This window comes from Callithrix jacchus, chromosome 19 (genome assembly GCF_049354715.1).
Source record: "Callithrix jacchus isolate 240 chromosome 19, calJac240_pri, whole genome shotgun sequence".
Taxonomy (NCBI): Eukaryota; Metazoa; Chordata; class Mammalia; order Primates; family Cebidae; genus Callithrix; species Callithrix jacchus.
The window spans coordinates 25,614,785-25,638,912 of record NC_133520.1 but is presented as its reverse complement, the minus strand read 5'-3'; the positions used below and the strand labels follow the sequence as shown (position 1 = coordinate 25,638,912).

At 36.0% G+C, this 24,128-nt stretch overlaps 1 protein-coding gene across 6 annotated transcripts in view; it reads right to left on the bottom strand.

The window, feature by feature from the left end:
- PTPRC (protein tyrosine phosphatase receptor type C) overlaps positions 1–24,128 on the bottom strand; it is a 118,961-nt gene that overhangs the window by 53,033 nt on the left and 41,800 nt on the right. For 2 of the 6 annotated variants that reach the window (XM_054248365.2, XM_054248366.2), the window contains exons 3-7: positions 13,208–13,234; positions 8,780–8,977; positions 5,680–5,820; positions 2,046–2,105; positions 924–950 (exon numbers count right to left, since the gene is read on the bottom strand). In XM_054248365.2, coding sequence (XP_054104340.2) covers positions 924–950; positions 2,046–2,105; positions 5,680–5,820; positions 8,780–8,977; positions 13,208–13,234 — 453 coding nt within the window. Of the gene's footprint in view, positions 1–923; positions 951–2,045; positions 2,106–2,846; positions 2,991–5,679; positions 5,821–8,779; positions 8,978–13,207; positions 13,235–24,128 lie in introns of all 6 variants that reach the window. The other 4 variants (XM_035280562.3, XM_078356780.1, XM_035280563.3 and 1 more) reach the window with 3 other exon arrangements.

The window sequence follows — 24,128 nt, the reverse complement described above, 5'->3', positions numbered from 1 at the left end:
AAGAAAACTGTAAGTGGTTCCATATTACTTAAATGAAGAACATAAGGAGGCAATGATGCAGGAGAAGTGGATGGAAAGCTGATTATAAAAGACTATATTAATTAAACCGACATTGAAGGCCACTCCTTAAACTAAATGTATGGAAAGCTACTGAAGGCAGAGACTTCAGTGTCGAGATTTAGAAATGAATGGAGGAAGAAGCCATGACCGTGAAGAAGGACTTTGCTTCAACCGAGAAGAAAGAAAAAAAGTGCAGACAAAGTGTTTTCAGGTGTCTGCTTTGAGCCAGCCTCTGGCACGCCAGACAGAGAGAGATTTTCTTTCTTGATAAGGTTTGACGGTATTAACCACATTTTATATGTTCATCACACTGAATCCTTATCCCTCTCCCCGTCACTGACAAACCTGCTGTCATTCCATTTTTTTCAAATACTTACAGTGAAATTAAGCAGTTTTCCCAAAGTTGTCTAACAGGAAAATTTAATTTTTAACTTTTATTCTGGATTCCAGGGTTATATGTGCAGGTTTGTTGCAAAGGTATATTGCATGATGCTGGTGTGTGGAGTAAAATTGAATCCGACGTCAAGGAAGTAGGCACAGTTACCAATACAGGTAGTTTTCCAAACCTTGCCTTCCTCCCTCCAGTCCTGCTTTTGTGTTCCCCAGCGTCTATCATTCTCATCTCTATGTCCACATGTAGCTAGTACATTTTCATCCTGGTACTCAAATCTAGGTCTGAATATAAAACCAAAACATCTTGCTACTGAGAGATACTGGCCCTTAAGATTTGAGACTAGTCTGGTGAAAAATTAGAGCCAGTGAGTTTAGCTTGCTAGTGGGTCCTGAAGGCTGGGAATAAAGGAGGAGATCATTAAAGTGTTATTCCAAAGTGAGGTATGCTGATTCTAAGCAGATGCACTTACCACATGATGGCATAGCTGGAGTAGTAGCTGTAATGGGGAAGAAAGAAGAATGCAAATTATTAAAATTTTGCTTTATAATATATGTCACGACATGCTTGGGAAAGCTGAGTTACAGCCCTTTCACTTCATAAAGTCTATCTTGTTAGATTTCATAGAATAGGAAGGATTTGCCTAGTACAGTGTTTTAATTTCAAAACTTAGAGCATTATAAATGAATGAGCTAGTTCTATCAACATTTTCATGAAGATAGCCAATAAATAAAGTTAATATTAAGACCTTTGGGTACACATCTAATTGTGGTATGGCAGCATGGCTGACGATTACACAGCCAAAATATTTTGAAGTTCTTTATTTCTTTAATTAATCTCAATATAAATTTATATAATTATAACCCCCATAGTATGAAGTTTATACTTTTCATTAAAAAATGTCAGAGAAAAGGCAAGGATTGTTTCATTCTCTAGTTTAACTTTTCTAAGCTCTTTGTACATCTACTAGACCCAGGGTAATAAAGGGCCTTCTCAACAAATTGAGTAGTATCTTGTGTGAGTATATGCATTTAAGTGAATAATTAAAAGAGCATATGCTTTGTGAATGCTAGGACATCTCTGCTCTTCTTGATTTTGTGTTGGAAGAATTTGGGAAGAATGGTGGGCTTGCAAGCTCTGATCAGCTCACTTGCTGATTCCCAGATACCACCATTGCTGTGTCCATCCCTCAATGTCTCTTTCCTTTATCTCCACACCCTCTCACTGCTTAACTGGAACTCTGCAATCAGCCTTCTGATGCTCACCACTTGCAATGGACAGCCCTTTTAATGGGCTTGTTCTCTTCCATACCAATACCCAAACCCCTCTGAGAAAAAGTTCTAGTAGATGTGATTATTTCTCACACATGTTTTCTGATGGATTATGACAGTAACAATTATATCCTGATCTCATCAACTGTTGCACTGCTAAGCAGAGAAAGGTCTTCCTGCAATTCCATCACCCTCAGGATTCAAACACTGAATGAAACTTAAAGAAATAAGCCCGAGGTAGAGCGGATGGAAGGCCCTTGTGAGAGCACATGGCCAGGCACGTGGGGACTGCATGGTTGCATGACTGAGGGTAATGTTGTCACCTGTTTGGGTGGAATGGACAATGCTTCCAGAAGGGCTCACAGTGGTTGCTTCATGGGAATCTGCAAAAAAATAAACAGAAGAATAAAAGTTAATGAGTTTGTTAGATTAAAAGATGAAAGAAAAACTCTTTAGCAAAGATAATTTCCTAATGGAATCTTTGCTCTAGGAGTCCTCGTTTGATTTGACTTCTGCTTGTTTTTTAAATTGTAAAGTGAAGATTTATTTCACGTCATTTAAACTAAACATTGTATAAATTGAGGAAAAACTGTTCATTCCCTGGTTTAATTCTTACTTACTGTGTGATCTTCCTCAAACTATTTATTTCCCTTTCATTCACAGCTCTCCATATTTGGATTCTTATAAGGGTCACAATTACTCTTTTTAAATATTTGTTGCATATCAGACTTTTTACATATTCAGTCATCAAATTAATATTTTACAATGAGTCTTCTTATGTCCATTTTTATAGAAAGCAAATCTGATATACAGAAAGTATTAGTAATTTGCCCTATAATCAGCTAGAAAGTTGAAGAAACTGGATTTGATCCCAGACCTATATGACATTAAAGCCTATTATTGATTCTTCTTTGCCATACACTTTCATAATATTATTGATAAAATAAAATATGCCCAGAAAAAGCTCAGTGGCAAGTTTCTTTTGCATAATTTGGTGTTGATATATGAACATTTGCAAAATGAGAAACCTGCAAATAATATTTGGCATGAAATAAAAGAGCCACATTAAAGTTTGAGTTTCCATTTCATTTCTGTAACTGAAGACCCCTAGAGCACAGTCAGACCTGGGGAGTTCGCTGTGATGGTGGTGTTGGTGGTGCGTGCAGGTAAGACAGCAGAGCTGTTGCGTGCAGGGATGGGGGTGGTTCCTAATGGGAAAACCGGGTCTGTAGGAAAGGTGCTGGCTGTACTCCTCCCTCCTGGAACATCTGCAATCAGAAGGGCCATCAGCACTGTCACTTGTGTCTGTCATGCAAGGGCAACAGCCAGACAGTTAACATAAACATGATTACGGAAGTTAAGGCAGAGCGACAAACCTTCAATCACTTCTGCTGTACCACGACACATGCATTCTACAGAACAATACCAAAAACACCGGGGTTTATGGGAAAGATGAATTTAGGAGCAGACAACTGGAAACCTATGCAGCTTCCTAAGTGAGCACAACTTAAAAATATATACAGTTTGGACAGCCCAAAAAGTCCAAGCCTCTGGGCTGACGGCTGCCTTAGGCAATATAAAAAATGCATCAAAGCAGTAGAGACAGGTGGTGTCTTGGTGGTGCTGAGACCATGTAGATGTAAGTAGAGGCTGAGTGTAAAGGTTGGCACAGGAGGAAGAGCAACTTGATACATGCTGAGAGCCTTGCAGGCACGCACCTCTGTGGGGAGAGATCCCTGGGTGCAGGGGCTCAGTTTTAACTTCCTTAAAACAGAGCTGAATAGAATCCTGTCTGTGCCACAGCATGAGTTCAAAGGTTTTCTTTTTTTCTTTCCAGCTGAAGGTTACAATTCTACTTTCACTATTCTGGCTCCCCTGGCTGGTAAAAATCAAATTGGCTTGAAATCCAACAAACTCCACGTTACATTGACATCAGTCTTATTTTCCAATCACATAGGTGCTAATTGGTTAGAACCTAGTGTTGTAGCCAAAGAAACTGCACATTGTACTAGGTTAGAACTTTTCATTGTCAGGCTTCATAATACCTAATGTATTTTACATCTTTGGCCAACATCACACCCAGGATTACACAGAGGCAATCAATGTGTATTCATTTGGTGCCTACTAGATGACTAGCACTATGCTAGTTGCCACGGAAAAAGCAAAGGAAATATGAGCTACCCTCAATTCAAGAGCCTGTTGGGTTATTTTCTGTTAAGATCCCTGGAGTCATCAGTTCAATGCCATGAGATTGGTCTCAGGTTTGCAGGCAGATTCTATGTTTCTGCAGTGATATGCGCACGCACATTCTGAATGTGGCTTTGATTGGAGCATGCAGATGTCTACCAATTACAAATGCAATGCAGTCTATAATTTCACACCTACATTCCATTAGAATTGAAAATGTATCTTCCAAATCATTGAACTTGGATTCTCAGCTCAGTCTTCAAAACCACTTAACCGTGGAATTTAACTAAACCATAAAGTAGAATAAACAACATAAACATACGGTTTTCCATTCTGGATCCCCAGAGGAGGGCTCAGCAGAACAAGGAGAAGAGTGAGGGAAGTTCATTCATTCATCCTTTAAAAAACTCATTCAGACATAGAACTGGCCCTCTGCAGAGTTTTGAAGACAGCTGGGTTTGTCTGTAGGCTTTTTCCACCTTCTTTTCTGAGCTCCTCTCACTTGCTTGTTCCCATCTCCCCTCTCTAGCAGCCCCTGTTCCCAAGCTGTTTTTGAGGCTTCCATTGTCGTCCTCCCCAAACTCCCTACCTTCCCTCCTCCTTATCTGAAAAGTTCTTTTCCCTTGATAGGTAGGTACTCTCAGCGGTGGTTCAAGGGTGGTATTTTCAATTTTAATTAGGTTGCTTAATCCTAATAGATTTTTAATGAGTGCAATTAGCCACTGTGAGTGGAAGAATTCATTGATCGTTGATCGAGACAGAGCAGATTAGTCTGTGTGACAAGCAGCCCCCAGGGGTCAGTCCCCTTTCGTTACTTTACAGTTTCTGCCCCTCCACAATTTCTGGATCTGTGGATTTGCTAACAGCTTTAAATGTTTTTGTTGTGGCTCCCATGGCAGCTGGACTAGGTGGAATGAGGCAGGTGAGAGTGGCTCTTCTCCCACTTGTTTAAAGTGTGAATTGTCTGGAATGATTTTTATTCCAAGGGCACAGTTTCAATACTACAAAATAAGAATTATTCTATTGATGAGTTTGATTCCTACCTAAAGCAAGACCATGTTCCTTACAGCTACCTAAGCCTACCATTTATATCTTTAACTTTCAAGTGCTCAGGTTGCTGAAATTATATATGCGATTGTGTGGATTTATGATCTGACAAAAGACATATTCGTTTTTCATGCACATAAAGGGGCACCACGAAGTGATCTGGACACTGATTTCGGAAAGAAAAGGGAGGGGATATTTTGCGTTGTTGCTATAAATACAGAGATGCCATCCTGAAAGATTCCTGATGTTTAAAATAGGAAATGAGACCTCATTCATTTCTTTTTTTCTCATTCTTTAAATAACAATTTCATTGTGGTTACAATTTCTCACTGCCCTTCATTGATAATAAGTATCACTCTTCGCCTTTTTGTTTGTTGGTACAAAGTCTTTAAGTAAAGATTTATGCAAATTATTTCCTGTAACATAAAGCTTTCCCTGTAGAATGATAATTGCCTAAAATATATTTAAAAAGACTATCCGGAATAACTCTTTCATCCTGAGCAGATTTTTGCTGTAGTCTCACAATTTTCCTTATTTTTTCATCTCTCTTAAAAGGATATTTGTTCTGTGGTTTCGTATTCCTAAGAGTGACTGAAATTCCAAATTCATCAACTAGCAAGGGCCGCACGTGGAATGAGTGGTTAGGTTTCCTCACATCATTCTTAAATACAGATAGTTGTTATGCACTCTTCGTATTTGCACAAGTCTAAAGGACCCGCAAACCTGAGGTGTCATTGCTGCCTGGGGCAGGGCTGAGTGTGGCATGGGCGGCAAGGCCGCTGAGTGCCTGCGTGTCAGTTCCAGCAGAGGGCGTCTGCGAGTCTGCGTGCGTGGGAAGGTGAGGCGGCTGTTCTGATGGAACACCTAAGGTCAGAAAGTGAGATCATTACATCAATCTTCCCCGACTGGAGATGAATAATTTAAATACTAAGAGATAGTAAGGAGCAAATTGCGATTATAGTTTACCGAGCTGTGAAGTGACCTGATCTGTTAAAATCTGTCTACCAGTATTTAAGTGCTTGGCTGGAAGGTGGCAGGCACTGGAGGTTTTCTGAGCTGCATACCGCCATAGAGAATTGCTGTTTCCAGGTGGCTTTACTGACTTTCAGATTACCACGAGCTTTCTGAATTCTCCATCAACTCTACTAACTGACAGATGGGGCGTTTCTTTGTAAGCAGAATAAGAAAGGAGACTTCCAGTATACCAGTATCTCTTACAAATCACAAAGAAATTAAGAAATTTAAAAATGGGAAAGAGGTGACAGACATCTACCTAATATACACAAGGGCCAAAAGCTATATGAAAAAATGTTCAGTGTTATGAACAATTCTTTAAATGCAAATCAACATGAAATAGTTCTAGCTAGCATACTGGCAGAGTTTTTAAAAACTGATAATCTCTAGTGTTTGAAAACCTGGAAACAATCTCACATGCCCGTTCTTACACACACAGTCTCACACACACACATTCACTCTCACATACTCACAAAATCATATGTCGATAGCCTCAAGGATAACCAACAGTGGGTAAAAAGCTATCTTTAAGGAACAGAATTTAAAGGGATGGCATTTTCATTGTGTATCTTTTAAGTATATATAAAGTATACATCTTATGTACTTTAATCCTATATGTATATGTATGTATATATAGGATTAAAGTATACACACACACACAATGCATACATATACCTTATAGATACTTTAACAGTATATACATATATATACATACACAATTAACAGTATATACAAATGTATATACACATATACCCATCTGTATTGAGAATGTTTTGAAGTAAACTATTTTTATAAAAGTAAAATTACATAATTTAATATTATACATATGGATGGTCATTGTAATCATTTTCAAAAATGAATAATTTTTAAGAGTGTATAGAATATTCTTAGAAATGTAGATTAAAGGATTCCCCCCAATTATATCAATGAAAAAATTGGTTGCATTATGCAATATAAATCAATCATAACCATAAATTGAACTATTCGTTTAGACTTTATTCCAATAGATAATTGAAATATCATCTGATGAATAGAATTTTTTCTAGAAAAGAAAGTGTGTTTTATTTCAAAGCATAAACTTTTCAAGCTAATTTCACCATCAATATTATTTTGCTGAAGCAAGTCAGTATTTTTAAATTACTCATTCTTATTTTCAATCTATTCCATTTTAAACCTTTCTCATACTTTGCTCTATCTATAAATTTATGGCTTAAATGTTTTTAGATTTTAAATCTGTGGGAATAAAAGTTGGGAATATTGCATGTTATTTGTATATGTGAAGAGAAATACAGAACCTTCAAAAGGAAACCTTGATGACACTCCTCAGGTAATAAAATAATAATAATAAAATAGCATGAGATCTTCTACCTAGGCATGAGCACCTTTATCCTTGCATTTCTTTTGTAAAGATTTGGGGCAATGAGTTCAAATGTTTACAGTATTTAGACAGGTCCTGGTCACTACTCTGCTCTGGTGGCAAGGAAACAAATGAAGATTAAATACAGGGCCCTGGCCGGGCGCGGTGGCTCTCACCTGTAATCCCAGCACTTTGGGAGGCTGAGGGGGCCAGATCACAAGGTCAGGGGATCGAGACCATCCTGGCCAACATGGCAAAACCCCCATCTCTACTAAAATAAAAAGAATTAGCCAGTCGTGGTGGTGCACACCTGTAATCCCAGCTACTCGGGAGGCTGAGGCAGAGGAATCACTTGAACCCAGGCGGTGGACATTGCAGTGAGCCAAGATCACACCACTGCACTCCAGCCTGGTAATAAAGCTAGACTCAATGTCAGAAAAAAAAAAAAAAAAAAAAAAAAGTCCTGTACTTGCTGTAAGAAGGCACTGGCCATTTATTTAACTGCTTCCTATATCCAATAAACTTCATCAGTATCATGCTCAAAATACTTTGATGTATCCTAAACAAAATTTCTGTGATGGTGTTATACATTTTTTTTTCAAACGAAGATTGTTAAGCAGGTCAAATAGCTTAGCATCTTTTATCAGAGTATGTCTATAAACCTGTTCGCCTAAAAAAAATGGCAACATAACACATTGTTTCAGAAAAGTATGAACACTCTCCTGATGGTACATTTGTGTACTGAATACACTGACAGACCTAATGCTAAACATTAAATGAGAAGATACATATATCAGCATTCTAAGGAGCATCAGTGCTCCTCCTCAGCAAAAATATCTCTCATATCAATCTGATTTTTGCTAGGAACATTTAATTTTATCAGTAGAACTCACAACCTTAATTTAAAAATGTTTCCAATAATGCAAATGCTCTTAAAAGAAACTCAAATAACAAAATGTGATTGTCAATTCTCAGAGTGAATTTTAAACACTACATTGTCTATTTTCAACCATTTTTGGATAATGAGAATCTAGAATGAAATAAAGAAATGGGAAGATTCCTGTTTAAGGCACCTTCCAAAGAGAGCAGGACTGGTAATCTCCGAACTAGAGAATTCTGATCTGTCCAGCCGGCGGGAACCCAAGTGAGCAGGAACTGGGAGAATCATGGAGAGTGAGCAGATCAGAGTATACTAGAGCAAATGTACCCTCCTGATTGTACTTGGAGATCTTGCTTCCCACCCTTTCTCTTTCCTCTCCCTAACAACATGCATTAATTACTTCAGCCAACCTCTATTTCACAGATACTTAATTTCCTGCAATTTCTGTACTTGAATAAAATCACATGCTTAAAAACTGTGCACATAATTTAAAGACAAGCTGTACTGATAACTTAAGAACTTTTTAATGATGCTTGCCCTAATATTTAAGTCAACAACTTTTGTGTGCCAACCTGTCGTTTTAAAAGCACTGGCATTATCCAAAGAGTCCGGGGATACTTGGGTTGCAGTACTGGCCGGACTAAGAGAAGGCGTGGTCTCTAAGAAGCCATTTTCTCTTTCAGAGATGCTTGCGAGTGAGAATGCAGTGGTGTGAGTAGGTAAGGGGTCACCTGAAAGTGGAACACTGGACTTCTTTGTTGTTGTTGGTCCTGTTATATGAACGGAAAATGGAAGAAGAACAAAATAAATATGTGAATCATATCCTAAAATGTATGCTTATCTGAGTGTATGAACTACCCAGTCCCAGTCCATTATCGTGCATGTGTATATGTATCTACACATACACACACACACATATGTACTCGTAAATATGTATACACATATATACATGCATATATACAAATGTTGATACATACAGAAATGCATATAATATATAGACACAGATCTAAAACAAGCTACAGAACATTGGCTGAAGGTAAAAGTGGGGAAATGAAATTGGAAGCAGCTATTCTCTACCCTCTGCCCATTCATTGCTGGCTTCTTACCTAGCCAAAGCAGCTGAGTTCAGAAGGATGAAGCATAATGAATAAAGATGATTTTAAAAAATTAAAAAGTTATAGATAAATAAAAGGATAGAGAAAGGTAAAGTTAGAAGGTTTTTAGGAGAGCTAGGGTTTCAGGAGAAAAAAATGAAAGACAAAACTTCTATTTACTCATGGAATTTTTAAAAAATGATTAAATGTAAACAAAGCAATAAAAATGTGTGCAAAGGACTGAAAAACAAAACTCATAACTAGGTTTATAAACAACCGAAGTCTACAGAAATGTCTCTGACTTCGTGATAATGAAGACACACAATTTAAGGGCAATTTGCAGGGCAAATTGGCATTGTTGATGAAAGTCCTTTAAAATTTTTTGTGCTTTTACTGAAAAAAAAGTGGTTTTCTTAATAAAAGAATAGAAAAATAGATCAAATTTGTTTTAAAACAAACTCATGTGATCTCTGGATGTTGGGATTATAAAGACGTATTTTTTAAAAAAATTTTTGTTTAACACAGATTTACTTTTTGAAAAACAAAAAATATATTTTAAATATTTAATTAAACAAAAACTAAGCCAAATCACACAACAAGTAATAATTCAGCTCAACAAGATTGGGTAAAAGACAAGGGCACAAATATGGAAAGAGGGAGAGAATGAGAGAAACTAGAGAAGGAGTAGGAATGATAGGACAGGAAAGAGTTAATGAAAATTGCAATATTACTAAGCAGAGCAGAAAATAGAAATAGTAAGATTTTAAAAACCTCAGTTTTATTCATTAGTGTCAAAGCTAAAGTTAATTGTTACCAAATACAGAAAAAAGTCATCTTAATCATATTGAACTTCAGCATTGCCAATACATGAAATATTACGGAACTATTCTGTGATTAAAGAAATGCAAATCATCATAGACTTGTTACATGTGTTATTTTCCAGTGAAAAACTCCAATCTCTAGATTATTATAACCAAATAACACACAAATAATTCCATCAAACTTTCACCCATAATTACATGCCAACATACCTAACTAAGTACATTAGGATAGTAATTACCTGTAGTTGTCAGTGAAAAATCAGGTCTAACTTTATATTTTTTCATCTGCTATGCATTGAACAAAAGAAAGGGGGCCAGGCATGGTGGCTCAGCCCTGTAATCCCAGCACTTTGGGAGGCTGAGGCAGGCAGATCACGAGGTCAGTAGATCAAGACCTCCTGGCTAACACCGTGAAACTTTGTCTCTAATAAAAATACAAAAAGTAGCTGGGCTTGGTGGCGTGCACCTGGAATCCCAGATACTTAGGAGGCTAAGGCAGGAGAATCACTTGACGTCAGAAGGCAGAGGTTGTAGTGAGCCAAGATCATGCCACTGCACTCCAGCCTGGGCAACAAAGTGAGACTCCGTCACAATAAAAGATAAAAATAAAAAGGGAGAGAGGGAGGGTGGGATAAAAGAAAGGAGGAAAAGAGAATAAAGAAGGGAGTTGGGGATAAGGGAGTAGAAAGAAAGTAGAAAAGGAGCTAGGGAAGAAGGAAGGAAAGAGTTTAAAATTCTGTCTATTCACATTAAGTCCCTGTCATCATTATAGACTTGACAATATGACAGTTATTAATTTGTTATTTTTAGGTTAAACCAACTCTGGTGTCTGCAGGCTTCCAATGATCCCTTTTGCTTTGAGAGAAATGTTGCAACAAGTTCCCTTTATCATCCACTCTCACACTTTTATTAGATGTGAATTATAAAGAGACCTGAAAGAAAATTATGCCGCTTTCTCCTTGTAATAGTATGTGACGGTTAATACTGAATGTCCTCTCGACTGAATTGAAGAATGCACAGTATTGTTCCTGGGTGTGCCTGGGAGAGTGCTGCCACAGGAAGATTAACATTTAAGTCAGAGGGCTGGGAGAAGCAGACCCCTCACCTCAATGTGAGTTAGTATCATCCATCAACTGCCAGCACAGCTAGAACAAGCAGGCACAAGCAGGTAGGAGAAGACAAGACACTCTGCTGAGTCTTCTAGTCTTCATCTTTCTCTCGTGCTGGCCGTTTCATGTCCTTGAACATCAGACTCCAAGTTCTGCAGGTTTTGGACTCTGAAACTTACACCAGTGGTTTGCCAGGGGCTCTCGGGTCTTTGGCCACCGACTGAAGGCCGTACTGTCAGCTTCCCTACTTTGAAGGTTTGGGGACTGGGGCTGGCTTCCTTGCTCCTCAGCTTGTAGATGGACTATTGTGGAACTTCATCTTGTGATTGTGCGTCAATACTCCTGAATAAACTACCCTTCATATACACATCTATTTAATAGTTCTGTCCCTCTAGAGAACCCAGACTAATCCCTAGTACCGTGCTATCTTGAGGAGTAGCGTTCCTGAAGATTACTTCTAGCCAAGCAAATTCAATCCCGGGTGTAGGAAGAAAGGGCTTTCAGAGAACTACTCTCCTTTATATCTTTGCACACATCTTAAGTTCAATTCACATTCTCATTCACAACTAAGAATTTAAAATTAGAAAACCTGTCTCAATTGCCAATTCCACATTGTTCTCGAACCTCTGCTTTGCAAATTCTCCTGGTTTCCATTGATTACATAGTTGTGGCCAATATTTGGGAGAGACCATTTTCCTTTGCATTTTGGTTAACAGTTTTAACTTACCTGGTTTCATCACTTGGAGGCTTGTCACAATAGAGTCAATTCAGAAATAACAGAAATTCTCTCAACAAGTTGATGAGTCATCTGTCATTTTAAGCAATCACTTCCCATTCTACCTTACACCCATCCCTTTCCTGCAAATATAACCAGTTGGTGTGGTTGAGATGAATCAATCTTCTGTAAAAGTTGGAGATGCTAAGTTGCATTTGAGTAGGTGGCATAAACCAATCACGATGTACTATGCAAGAATGACTTTTATTTACTTACAAAACATCCCTGCCATGCTAAAAAACTGTAAAATTATATTAGAACTTTTTTTAAAAAATAAGGGAATATACTTCTTATGCAGATTCAGAAGTGTTTGCATTAGTATTTTCACGGTTATTTGTTTTCTTCATTTGAACTGAATTTTTTTAATGACAAAAATAATTATCTTAATAATCCAATTTCAAGATATGTTGAAATTGTGCATTATAATATTAGTTAGAATTCAGCATTATAATATTAAATCAAAATTATCTTAGTAGTTTTACTTCCCTTCTTAACACATACTGTCAACCATATGATTATGCAGGAAGCAAATAATACGTTTAGAGTAACAAAATTAAGTGATCTGAGTTTTAATCATCTGCAGTTTAATTTTCTCTTATTTTGTATGTACTGTGTATGAATTTGTACCATCTCCATTTTTTAAATTTATCTCAGGATTAAGACATTCATTAGGACTATTAATTGAATTGTTCAGTAAAATTTAGAAATTATTATTTTAAAGTGTCTTAATAGTCTTAAAAGTTTTGCGTACCATTGAGAAAAGCAACATACTCTTAAAAAGTGATGGACATATATAAATCTGTTATCTACATATCTATGATGTAAATAGACAATTTCTTAACCTGCTTTTAGACTATCGAATATCGTGATCTAAATTGAATGCATTTATTTGTAGTCTAAAATATTAAAAGAGAGTAGAAACATGTTGTGTGATTTACTGTCAAGTTTAAGAAAAGTTACTATTTATACACAAAATATATATACAAATTTAATGACATGTTCATTTATGAAGTTGTTATTAAACTTTATAACATATAGCAGAAAGTTTAAGAGCAAGTGAATGTCGAGAACTATTCATGATTAGAAAGTTTATCCTTAAAAATGATTTCAGTGATAATAATAAAAAATTGTATCAAAGTTAAATATATAAACTCTGCAACAAGAAACTAAATTGAGTAAAAATGCAAATATTAATTCTTACCAGTGGTGGGAGAAGTTTGGTTTTCCCCTGAAAAAAAAAACAAGAATCTCTTAGAAAATTTTGAATTTCATACATATTCGTGTAAACATATATTAGATTTTTACATGTACCTCAAGTCTATGATAGAACATTCACCAAGTGGCTATTTTCAGTAGCTTTTACCGTAATGAAACTATATTCCCTCTCTTAATATCATGCTTACAAAGCCTAAATATGTCAAAATTATGTTATTTATTTTTTAAATCCCCAGGCTAAATCAAAAACGTAACAGACTAAGAGATCACTAATGGGATTAATTTCAAGCCTGCAAAAGGCTTCTGAGAAACTTTCGAAACATTTTTTTCCTCAAATGCATTCATTTATTTAGATAATGATGATTAATTGAGCACCTATTTTGTGCTAGACATTATGCCTCATGCTAGGGATATAATATGACAAACCTGTAAAAATTCCCTGCCCTCAATGAGCTAAATTTAGTGTGAGATATAAACAATAACCATTGATACAGCGTGATGACAGGTGAGACAGAATGTGCTAAAGAAACACATAACAGTATTATCTTATTTATTTTCCAGAGTTGGTGGTTGGCTGGTAGAGGAGTTGATACAGAGGGTTTATTGGACATATCTAAGCTATGACCAAAAGGATTGCATATAGTTAGCTTGGTCCTTGAGGAATAAGAAGCTGGGAGTTAGCTTTCAGGCTTTGGACAGCATTAGAGGGATGTCGTTAAAGGGAGGCCTAATGGAGAAGCATTTGAACTTTAACGGAAAATGGATTATTAGAGAGCAAAGGTGGGGCAGGAAAATAAGGAGACTAAAAGCAAAGCAAAAGAGACAGAGATGATGTCTTACTTGGAGAGAATTGTGCCCCAAAAGAAAGGCTGGGGGAAAAGGTCCATGAAACACGTAGGAATCATCAAGACTCTGTAAATCCTTGCAAGTTAGAACAAGAGAGAAAGAGTAATAAGGAAAATATCTTTTAACATGCTAGTGAGTTGCGGTTTCACCGAACTTAAGAAGTAATAAACAGTAAGTTGGGAGAGGCAAATTGGAATTTGCTTGCAATTCCATGTGAAAATGTTTAATAGCACTTGAACATAGAGGTTTGTAGCTCATGATATACATCTGGGCTGAGCCTATAGATCACCATATAGATACATTTTGCAGCTATGCAGGTGAGGGAGATCATCAAACCACATAAAAGAGAAGTATCCAAGATAGAATCCTGAAATTCAATGAATATTAAGGGGAGAGCCAGCAAAAGTAACCACATTTCTTAAGTAGGAGGAAAATTGTAGCCAACAAGAATACCCAAAATACCCAAGTAGAGGGTATTTCAAGAAAAAAATGACTGAACCAAATAATATGGAGGTAAACATGGAGGATTAACGTGGGGCAACTGGATTTATCATCTGGGTTTGTGGAAATGTTGAAAAAAGCAGCTTTCTTGGCATAATAGGAACTAGATTCAGTCTATAGTGAAGTGTGACATTTTCATCCCTCATCTTAGTAAATGACAATTTAAAATATTGTAGAGTTCTTTCCAAATGACAGCAAACTCAAGTTGTTAAAGGGAATCAGAGATCAGATGGAAGAATGAATTAGCTGGTATTTAAGGTGACTTCCTGCCTCTATATTTTATTTTCTGAGCACAAACTGATGTGAAAACATTTCCTTCCTTCAGAGTTGCCATCAAAGGAGCATCACCCAGTATTCTTCAATGACATTCCCTGGCTTATTCTTTGAAGTAAAATGTATTTTTGTTATACATATTTTTATATCATTGATGGGTGATATGTAATTATTAACATATTTATTTTCTCATATTTCTCTATTTTTCTTAACAATTCATACTTAAATATTGTTTTTAATTTATATTATTTGTATTTTTGTCCCTTTTCTTGTTTAGTTTTTATCTTTCTGTTTCACATAAATTATTATGTTTATTTTCCTGCTAATAGCATTCCCTCTCTTCTTATTTGTTCTTGTTTCCTTCTAAATTAAAGTATTGGAATTGTGTTGATTTGCAACAGAGGTAATAAGAAAAAATATTAGCATAGCAATAACTAATAGCTGTCATGTTTTAAATGAAAGGAAAAGTGTCCTTCATTATTTGTGAAGAACACAATATATCACCAAATTTAAAATACTCAAGTTACTTTTCAGTATGTGAATATATTTTGTACAACACCTATGTCTTCTTTATCTGAGAAACATATGAGCTCTTAAACATCTAAAATGTTTGTATGTTGCTATGCCCCTTCTCATACAAGCACCTAATTCCTTAAACTTGAAACAAGTTAATTTGGTTCACTTAGGTTCAAGAAACATATATTGTTGTGCTGGCATGCTGTTAGAAACTAGGTTCCAACATGATAAAAAGCATGATCCTTGCTCTGGAAAAGCTCATAATCCATAAGACACTTACATCTAGTCATCTGCAAAGGCATTTCAGTCATGGATACACTTAAGACTAATCATCAAAACTCCTCCCATCAACATCTATATGAATCACATAATAAGAAGAGGAAGAGAAGGAGAAGAGAAGCAGCTGTAGCCAAGAGTCTTGTGTATGAGAAGTGATTGATTAGTCATTGTTGGATGCTTTTAAGCAAGAGTAAGTGCAAAGAAGAAATCAAACAGATCCAATGATAGCAGCTTTAGAACAAGAGCCAAGGAGCAAGCATTCTAGGCCGTGATAAGGTGGTCAAATTTTTCCTCAGAATGATGGAAGCCATTGGATCAGTTAATATGGAGGAGAAATCAGAAAGTAAATTTGATGACAGAGAAAAAGAGGACTCTTAATGTTACCTGCACCACTAATTCCACAGACCACTATATTCTATTGTTCTGATTTACTACCTTGTTGCCACCAAAATGTGTAGCACCAACTAGAGTGTTTCATAAAAGAAAATTATAATTCATTATCTGTTTAGTATAGAAATGAGAAGAAAAATGCTGGCACACTATGTGAATCTATTTCTTTTTTAACAAAAGAACTGTGATTACCTGAGTAAATATACTAGAAATGTTTCCAACCGGTACACTATTCATCAGACTACATACATGTTCCATGTCTCAGAGAGATTAATGAAATTTCAAGTGGTCTAAAAGCAGTAAGTTTTTTAAAAAAAAACACATGATGTATAGTATTTTGATCTAACTTCTGAAAAAAAAGACAAGAGGTATATTACCAAAATGAAGAAGACTATTTCTAGTGATTTACTTTTTTAAAGAATTCAGAAATGTTAGTATAGTACCTGGCATCCAGTGAACACTCAGTAAATATTAACAATAAAAATAATATTATATTTTCTTTTATTTTTTGAGATGGAGTCTCGCATTGTCGCCCAGGCTGTAGTGCAGTGGCGCAATCTCTGCTCACTGCAGTCTCCGCCTCCTGGGTTCAAGCAATTCTCTTGCCTTAGCCTCCCAAGTAGCTGGGATTACAGGTATGCACCATCATTCCCAGCTAATTTTTTTTGTATTTTTAGTAGAGACGGGGTTTCACCATGTCGGCCAGGATGGTCTTGATCTCTTGACCTCGTGATCAGCCTGCCTCAGCCTCCCAAAGTGCTGGGATTACAGGTGTGAGCCACCACGCCCGGCCTCTATTTTCTGTCTTAAGCATCACAATAACCTAAGAAGTTTAGAAATGTCAAGTGTCTTGGCCAAGTTCACAAGGCACAGTCTAGTATATGTGAGCCAGATTTGAACCTGAGCCTGTCTGACTTCACAGGCCAGCTCTCCCTCTTCAGGCATCCCTCTTCTCCCAACAACTTGTCCTCATAGCCTTTCCTCTTTAGGTGAAATTTAAAGCATGAAAATGATTTTAGAGAAGGTGTTTATAAAAACTCATAAGCTAAGTAAAAATGCATCTTTGACTGCAAGTAAATTACTAGTGGTGTTACAAACGCTAAAATAACCTTGACCCCAAAAATAGGCAGATTAAATTGCAATTTGCTGACTGAATGCTTTATAATGGTACAAACAAACATTAGAGAAAATTCAGAGGTGTGTCAATTTAATTTATTACAGGATATTATTTTGACAGGAAACTCAAGCAAACTACACTAATGTCAAGCCCGATTATTAAAATTTACAGACTTTTGGTTTAGATGTTAAAAGGTTTCTGGAGCTAGAGCACAGAATAATGGGCATACATACATGTGTTCTTTCTGATCTCATCATCGCTCCATTCAAACTTTCCTCAAATCTTTTCATCTTTAATTGAGCAAAATTTAATATCCTTGGAAAACATCATCACATCTAACGACCTAACATTTTCCTTTCTTCTCTGTTCATGCTTACTTCCCATAAATGCCCCTTCAGTTGAATATGTGTTTGCTTGTACAGCCATTTATCACTGGATATGATTCTAAATTCCTCCACTGAGTAACTTTTAGGCTACACTAAAACACTGTAATCTATGTTTTATTTTATTTTTATATACTATTTCAAATATGCACACACACACAAACAGACACACACACACACACACACACACAACACCATTTTATCTTTTTAAGAGAAAATTTCAAGACTTCAGCATCACCGTTTGGTCTTAGTGTAAGACTAAGGTTGCTTATTCTCATGGTCATAAAACTCCTATAAACAGATTTTTATTTTTGGTAACCCTTTTAGTCAACATGATAAATGATATAAGAGTGTTTTCATCCCTGAACGAAACACATAGAATCAATTTAAAATAAAAATTTAAATTAAAAACCACTGCAAAATTTAAGCCCATGCCCTTAAGAAAATAATGCAGACACTAGAGCAATGCCGCTTGAAGCAACACGTCAATTTCAATAAGCTATGTGCACTATATTACATAATTCTATTTTTTTCAATTTTTTAATGTTAAAAATTTTACCAGTCTTAAAGTAGGAACACACTAAAGGTGACCTATATAAAATAGCTTAGTTAAAACACCTGCATAACATCTAGAAGACATGCCCCACCCCCTCAAAGTCATGTAATGATTTTTACATCAATGTAAGCAGCATACCAGCAAATACTTCTGTGGAGAATGCCTTTATATATTAAATAAGGCAGAGGGTAGGTGAAGGTACTTAATTATTTTATATATTTATTTATGAGACGGAGTCTCGCTCTGTTGGCCAGGCTGGAGTGCAGTGGCATGATCTTGACTCACTGAAGCTTCGCCTCCCAACTTCCAGTGATTCTCCTGCCTCAGCCTCCTGAGTAGCTGGGATTATCGGAATGTGCCACCACACCTGGCTAATTTTTGTATTTTTTAGTAGAGATGGGGTTCCACCATATTGGCCAGGCTGGTCTCGAACTCGTAACCTTGTGATCTGCCTGCCTCCGCCTCCCAAAGTGCTGGGATTAGAGGCATAAGCTTTCGCGCCCAGCTGGTACTTAATTATTTAGAGAAAACTATACGATCAGTTATCTGCAATAATTTATGAATGTCTCTATTGTATATCGTAATTCTTCCTAAATTACATGAGCGATGACTTCAATTGTCTGTTGCACTTCACATATGCAAACAATATTAAACATTACCAAAATCATAGATAGAAGCTACTGTTCTGAGTCTTCACTGATAGACAAAAAGACCTAATGAGATTGGCTGTGGCCGTATGCACTGGTGCACACCTGTAATTTCAGCACTTTGGGAGGGTGAGGCAGGTAGATTGCTTGAGCTTAGGAGTTCAAGACCAGCCTGGGCAATATGCAAAACCTCGTCTCTATTAAAAATACAAAAATTATCCAGGCATGGTGGTGCACACCTGTAGTCCCAGCTACTTGGGAGGCTAAGCCCAGGAGTGCGATTGAGGCTGTAATGAGAGGTGATGGTGCCACTGCACTCCAGCCTGGGTGACAGAGTGAGAGTCTGTCTCAAAAATGAAACAAACAAACAAAAAGATTGGTTGTTTAAGATATTTAACTATTTCATGACCTATCTATTTATACTGGAGTAGATGGTTACATATTAATCTGCTTGTCCAATGCAAAACAAATGAACTGATGTAGTTATCTAAGTTGTTTTATGTCTCTGGACAGCCTTGTTCTCTATCCTAGTTTCTGTATTACTTAAAAGCAACAATATATTCTTAGTAGAGTCAAATAGATCTGGGAAAAGCAAAATTTTTGCATACAGTACTTAATAACTAGTGCACAATAAATATTTATTTAATACTTGGAGATTGTTTAATATAAGTGGCACTACAATATATGTAAACATTCTTTTTTTTATTATTTGAGATGGAGTTTTGCTCTTGTTACCCAGGCTGGAGTGCAATTGCAGGATCTCGGCTCACCGCAACCTCCGCCTCCTGGATTCAGGCAATTCTCCTGCCTCAGCCTCCTGAGTAGCTGGAATTACAGGCATGCGCCACCATGCCCAGCTAATTTTTTTTTTTTTTTTTTTTTTGTATTTATAGGAGAGACGGGGTTTCACCATGTTGACCAGGATGGTCTAGATCTCTTGACCTCGTGATCCACCCTCCTTGGCCTCCCAAAGTGCTGGGATTACAGGATGTAAACATTCTTTATGAACAATACTGGGAAGGTGTGGAAAATAGGTAAAGAAAAATATGTAAAACAGCAATGGAAATTAAGAGGGCACATGTATAGGTGTGTGACAATAAAGAGAAGATATCACTATTTCTCAAAGTATGAACTGCATTGAGCTTTCTCTCAAATTTCACAAACACATCTAATGAATATAAAATAAAGTACAGTAATAGAGCTAGTATTTCTACATATTATAGTTTCTACATTTTACACTTTGACATTTATCTTCTGGGGATGAAATTTTCCACATTTTTTAAAACTTAAATGTCTTGTGTTTTCATTATTTAGTTAAAGAAGTATTTAGTAATATTTCAGTAGGTGGCACCATAGCACTAAAAATCTGTACATTGTCTAAGACCTCTTTTACCCATTATAATCCTGTTGTGAATCACCAATGGAATAACTAGATACACTAAACAGATGAAAATGTAGATAACAGAACACTTGATCTTCAAAGCTGTGTTATTCTAACACATGTACTGCTACTGAATTTACCTTTCCCAATATGTTTCTTTTACAACTCAAAATGTTTAAATGATCACAAATCAAAGTTACCTTGAAGTCACACCCCTAAGTCCCCGATCAGAGATTTCAGCAAAAACTCGGAATCAATTTGAGTGGAAATGGCATTTCAAAAGGCATGCTTGGGCTTTAAACACCACCTGTTCTCCCTCCCCCTCAAAAAAAATGGGATGCTATTTCCAAGAGAATTTAAACCTGTCTTATTTCTGCAAATCTGGGAAAAGTACAAGGGCAGAAAGGTAAAATAGAGTAGATAAAATAAATACTTATTCTCAGCAACTGCCCTAAAATGAATGATAGCATGCATACCTGACCTCCATAAATACAAAGGCTGTACAAAAGCAGAAAAAGCAAATCAAGACAAAAAATAAGGGTCAGCTAAAACAGATATGTATTGGCTTTCCTTTCTTAGCAATACATGATTATAATAAAGACCACAATAAAAATAAGAGGATTATACTTTTATTTATTCTGGAAATCTGCTGTTCAGTCCACAGCAAAAAATCATATTAAATTATTAAGTATTTATGGAGTAAGTACTCTAGGCAGTGACACACCAGGAATTATGATTTCAGAGAACCACAGGAAACAGTCTTTTCTACCCTCCGTTAGCTTATCAGTAAATATATATTATTATAATAATAATAGCAACAGTTTATTGAAATGTTATGTAGCAGACACTACGCACCTCTCTCTGTGCATATATGTGTGTGTGTGTGTGTGTGTGTGTGTGTAAAAGTTTAAAGGAAAAAAATACATATATATATAAACATCCCAGCAAACCAATGATATAGCCATTATTTATCCTATTTCATAGGGAATGAAACTGGGAACAAAAAGAGTTTAGTAAATTGCTCACAGTCTCACATGGGGAAAGTGTTAGATGGAAGTAGTTATCTATTTAATGATTTTCTTATCTTTATGTAGACCTTATGTTAAAATATTGGGTATATTAATATTATGTTTCGAATCTCATGAGTAAAGCACTTTCTGCTTATCACCAGAAAATAATTCCAAAGATTTCTACTCAGACAGAAGCAAAGGATTTTAGTGATTATTGACATGCAGTTTATTTGATAGATAAGGAAATTAAGAGTCAGTTTAGTGCCTTTCTGATTTCATTAAATCTAGTTAGAGCACGTGAATTTATGAGCTCTACAGATGTTCAGAGAATTTCAACAGTCCTTTCTGGAGGCCTTTTATTAAACACAAATGGATATCCAGAAAATGCTAGACCAATGCCTCTAATAAGAAAGGAAGATAGAGCTCAAATAAACAAAGGAGGGACTTGGGAGAAAAAGGCCATGCAAGGAGCAAAAGGAAGGATAACCAACTACAACGCATATTCTCAGCAATGAGGCAGCACTGCCTTTCTGAACAAAGAGCATGAGGTTATAAAAAGCAACATTTCAAGACCAAGAGAAGAAGTCAATAGATACTGGCTAAAATCTTTTTTGTTTTTTAAAAAATGAAAGAAACAGCACTACAATAAAAGATAATATTTAAAAATCACAAAATATCAAGGGAGGGGTATGGGGAGGATCAAAAGGCTGTTCTTACTTACTCTAGGCCTTATAGTCCTATTTAAACTTTCAAATTTTACACACACATTTTAAATAATAATGCAAATAATGAAGAAAAATATCAGTATGTAAAGCAGAATTGAGGATAAAGAAAGCAAATATTTTGGGCTATGAGAGAAATGAAATCAAAGAATGTATAATTTTTAAAGATAGCAATCATATCTAGCTATCTCCCAAGAAATTATGGTGTCTGATGTTTAAAATGATATTTTGTGCTTGTGAATATACATGAGTTTGCCTACATCTGCACCTCTAAAACTGAGAAGGCATTTGTAGATATATTTGGCTTAAAACATCATGTTATATATTTCATGTTGATTAACTAAACAATTAATGATAAAAGTTAATGAAGGCTGCTAGATAACCATCTAAGAACAATTAGTTACACGGCTTTTCTTCGATCTTAAAATAGTTGTCTACAATTCAGGAGGAAAATGATGATCACTTCCTGTGTGATGATGGTCAAATTGAAGTCTTCAATTTAGATTTGTGTGCCTTTAAATGTCTCATAGTCAAATTTGTTTCAGAAGTAATTCATGCTACATGCCATTTGGAGATATTTATAAAGTGTGTTAAAATATTAAAATGCAAGTCACTTCATTTAGCCCAGGATCTCCTAAAAATACTTGCTACAAACCCATTTTTTCCCCTGGACATACTACAGGACATGAGTACCATGTGACTACAGTGCTTCTGAGAACATAGTTTATGAAATTCTGGCTTGTTATCCATTGTGTATATTTGTGTGTGTGTGTGTGTGTGTGTGTGTGTGTGTGTGTGGTGTGTGTGTGTGTGTCTGTGTGTAAACAGTATTATTATCCTGAGTAAGATAAAATATAAAATATCAATCCTTTGTTTGTATTAATCCTGGCTGGTCATTAGATTAAAGGTGCATATTTTTGGACTGTGACTCTGGAAAATCTCATTTAGTAGATTTGTGGGGTAACGTGATCTGTGCACTGGTATTTTCTTAAAGCTCTGATGGTGATTATGATGGAAACAAGGGTTAAGAATGACTGAGACAGATGCTTCCTTACCCGTATTCTCTTTTTTAAACATTTTCCAGAATAGGTTTATTCCCATATTAATTGTCTTTTTGCTTCTTATGAAAATGTCTGTTTTCAATTATCTAAATCCAGGGTGCAACTGATTTATACAATATACTTAAGGTAGCAAAAACCAGTTGATTATATTAATCCCTTAGTAGCTATATGATTTTTTAGCTCTTTGCTTCCTCTAGAATAGATTACGATCATCATTGAAGTGCAAAGAATCATCAAAATATGTTTGCATACGTGGTGACATCTTTTATTAGTGTATTCAGTCCCATCAACGGTATTTACTATTTAATAAGCAGCTACTATGTAGATGGCATTGTCCCAAATACTGTTACATATTATTCTATCTAATCATTATAGAAATCCTACAAGATAGATAGTATTCTCTCCTTTTCACAGATGAAGTTTCAAAATCATAAATATATGTATGCAAGGCTAAAAAGCTTGTAGCAAAATGAGTCTAGATGTAAATGCAGAGCTGTCTGACTCTAAAAAGCCCCATGCTGTTCAACTACACTGTGTTATAAGGAAAAAATATTTAATGCTAAATCCAGTATTTGTGCTAAAGAGCTCTTAGGGACTCAAAAATGAGTAAAATACTATGCATAACCATCTAAATGGGATTCAGAGTACCACACATTAAAATTTATTGTCAAAAAGTACAAATTGCTGAACAATGACTGCAAAAGGGATAGATTTTTATGTTTCAAAAAAACGGGAGGAAAAGTGAGCAGCCAATGAACAATGAAAACACGTTGGCATGAACTTGGCTGTCCTTCAGTATTTGTTACCCAAATCTTCAAGGAAGGAAAAATAGCAGAACATGATAAAAAATGTTATGTTTTTATTATGTCTGTGCTTTGAAACAAAACAAAAAAAAAGCTTCTGCTGATCAACCTATACCTTGTAAAAGAAGTGGAGTGAGGGAAAAAATAGGTGAATGAAGCTCCCCATAGAAAACAGTGCTAGGATAGTGTCTGTGAATTTAATCTAGTTCTGTAGAAACGTGTTTACAGCACCAACCACAGCCCTTTCTAAATGAGCCAGGGGGGAAACTGAAATTGTACTTTTTGTGTGTGTGAACTACGAGATAATAAAAAATTAAGAAAAAATAAATGCTAGATTATAGGGAGTCCACCTAATAGAAAGTAGTCTCCCATCTCACAATCAAATGTCCGCTGGGGCTGCACAAAAGCCTCCTACTCCTAAA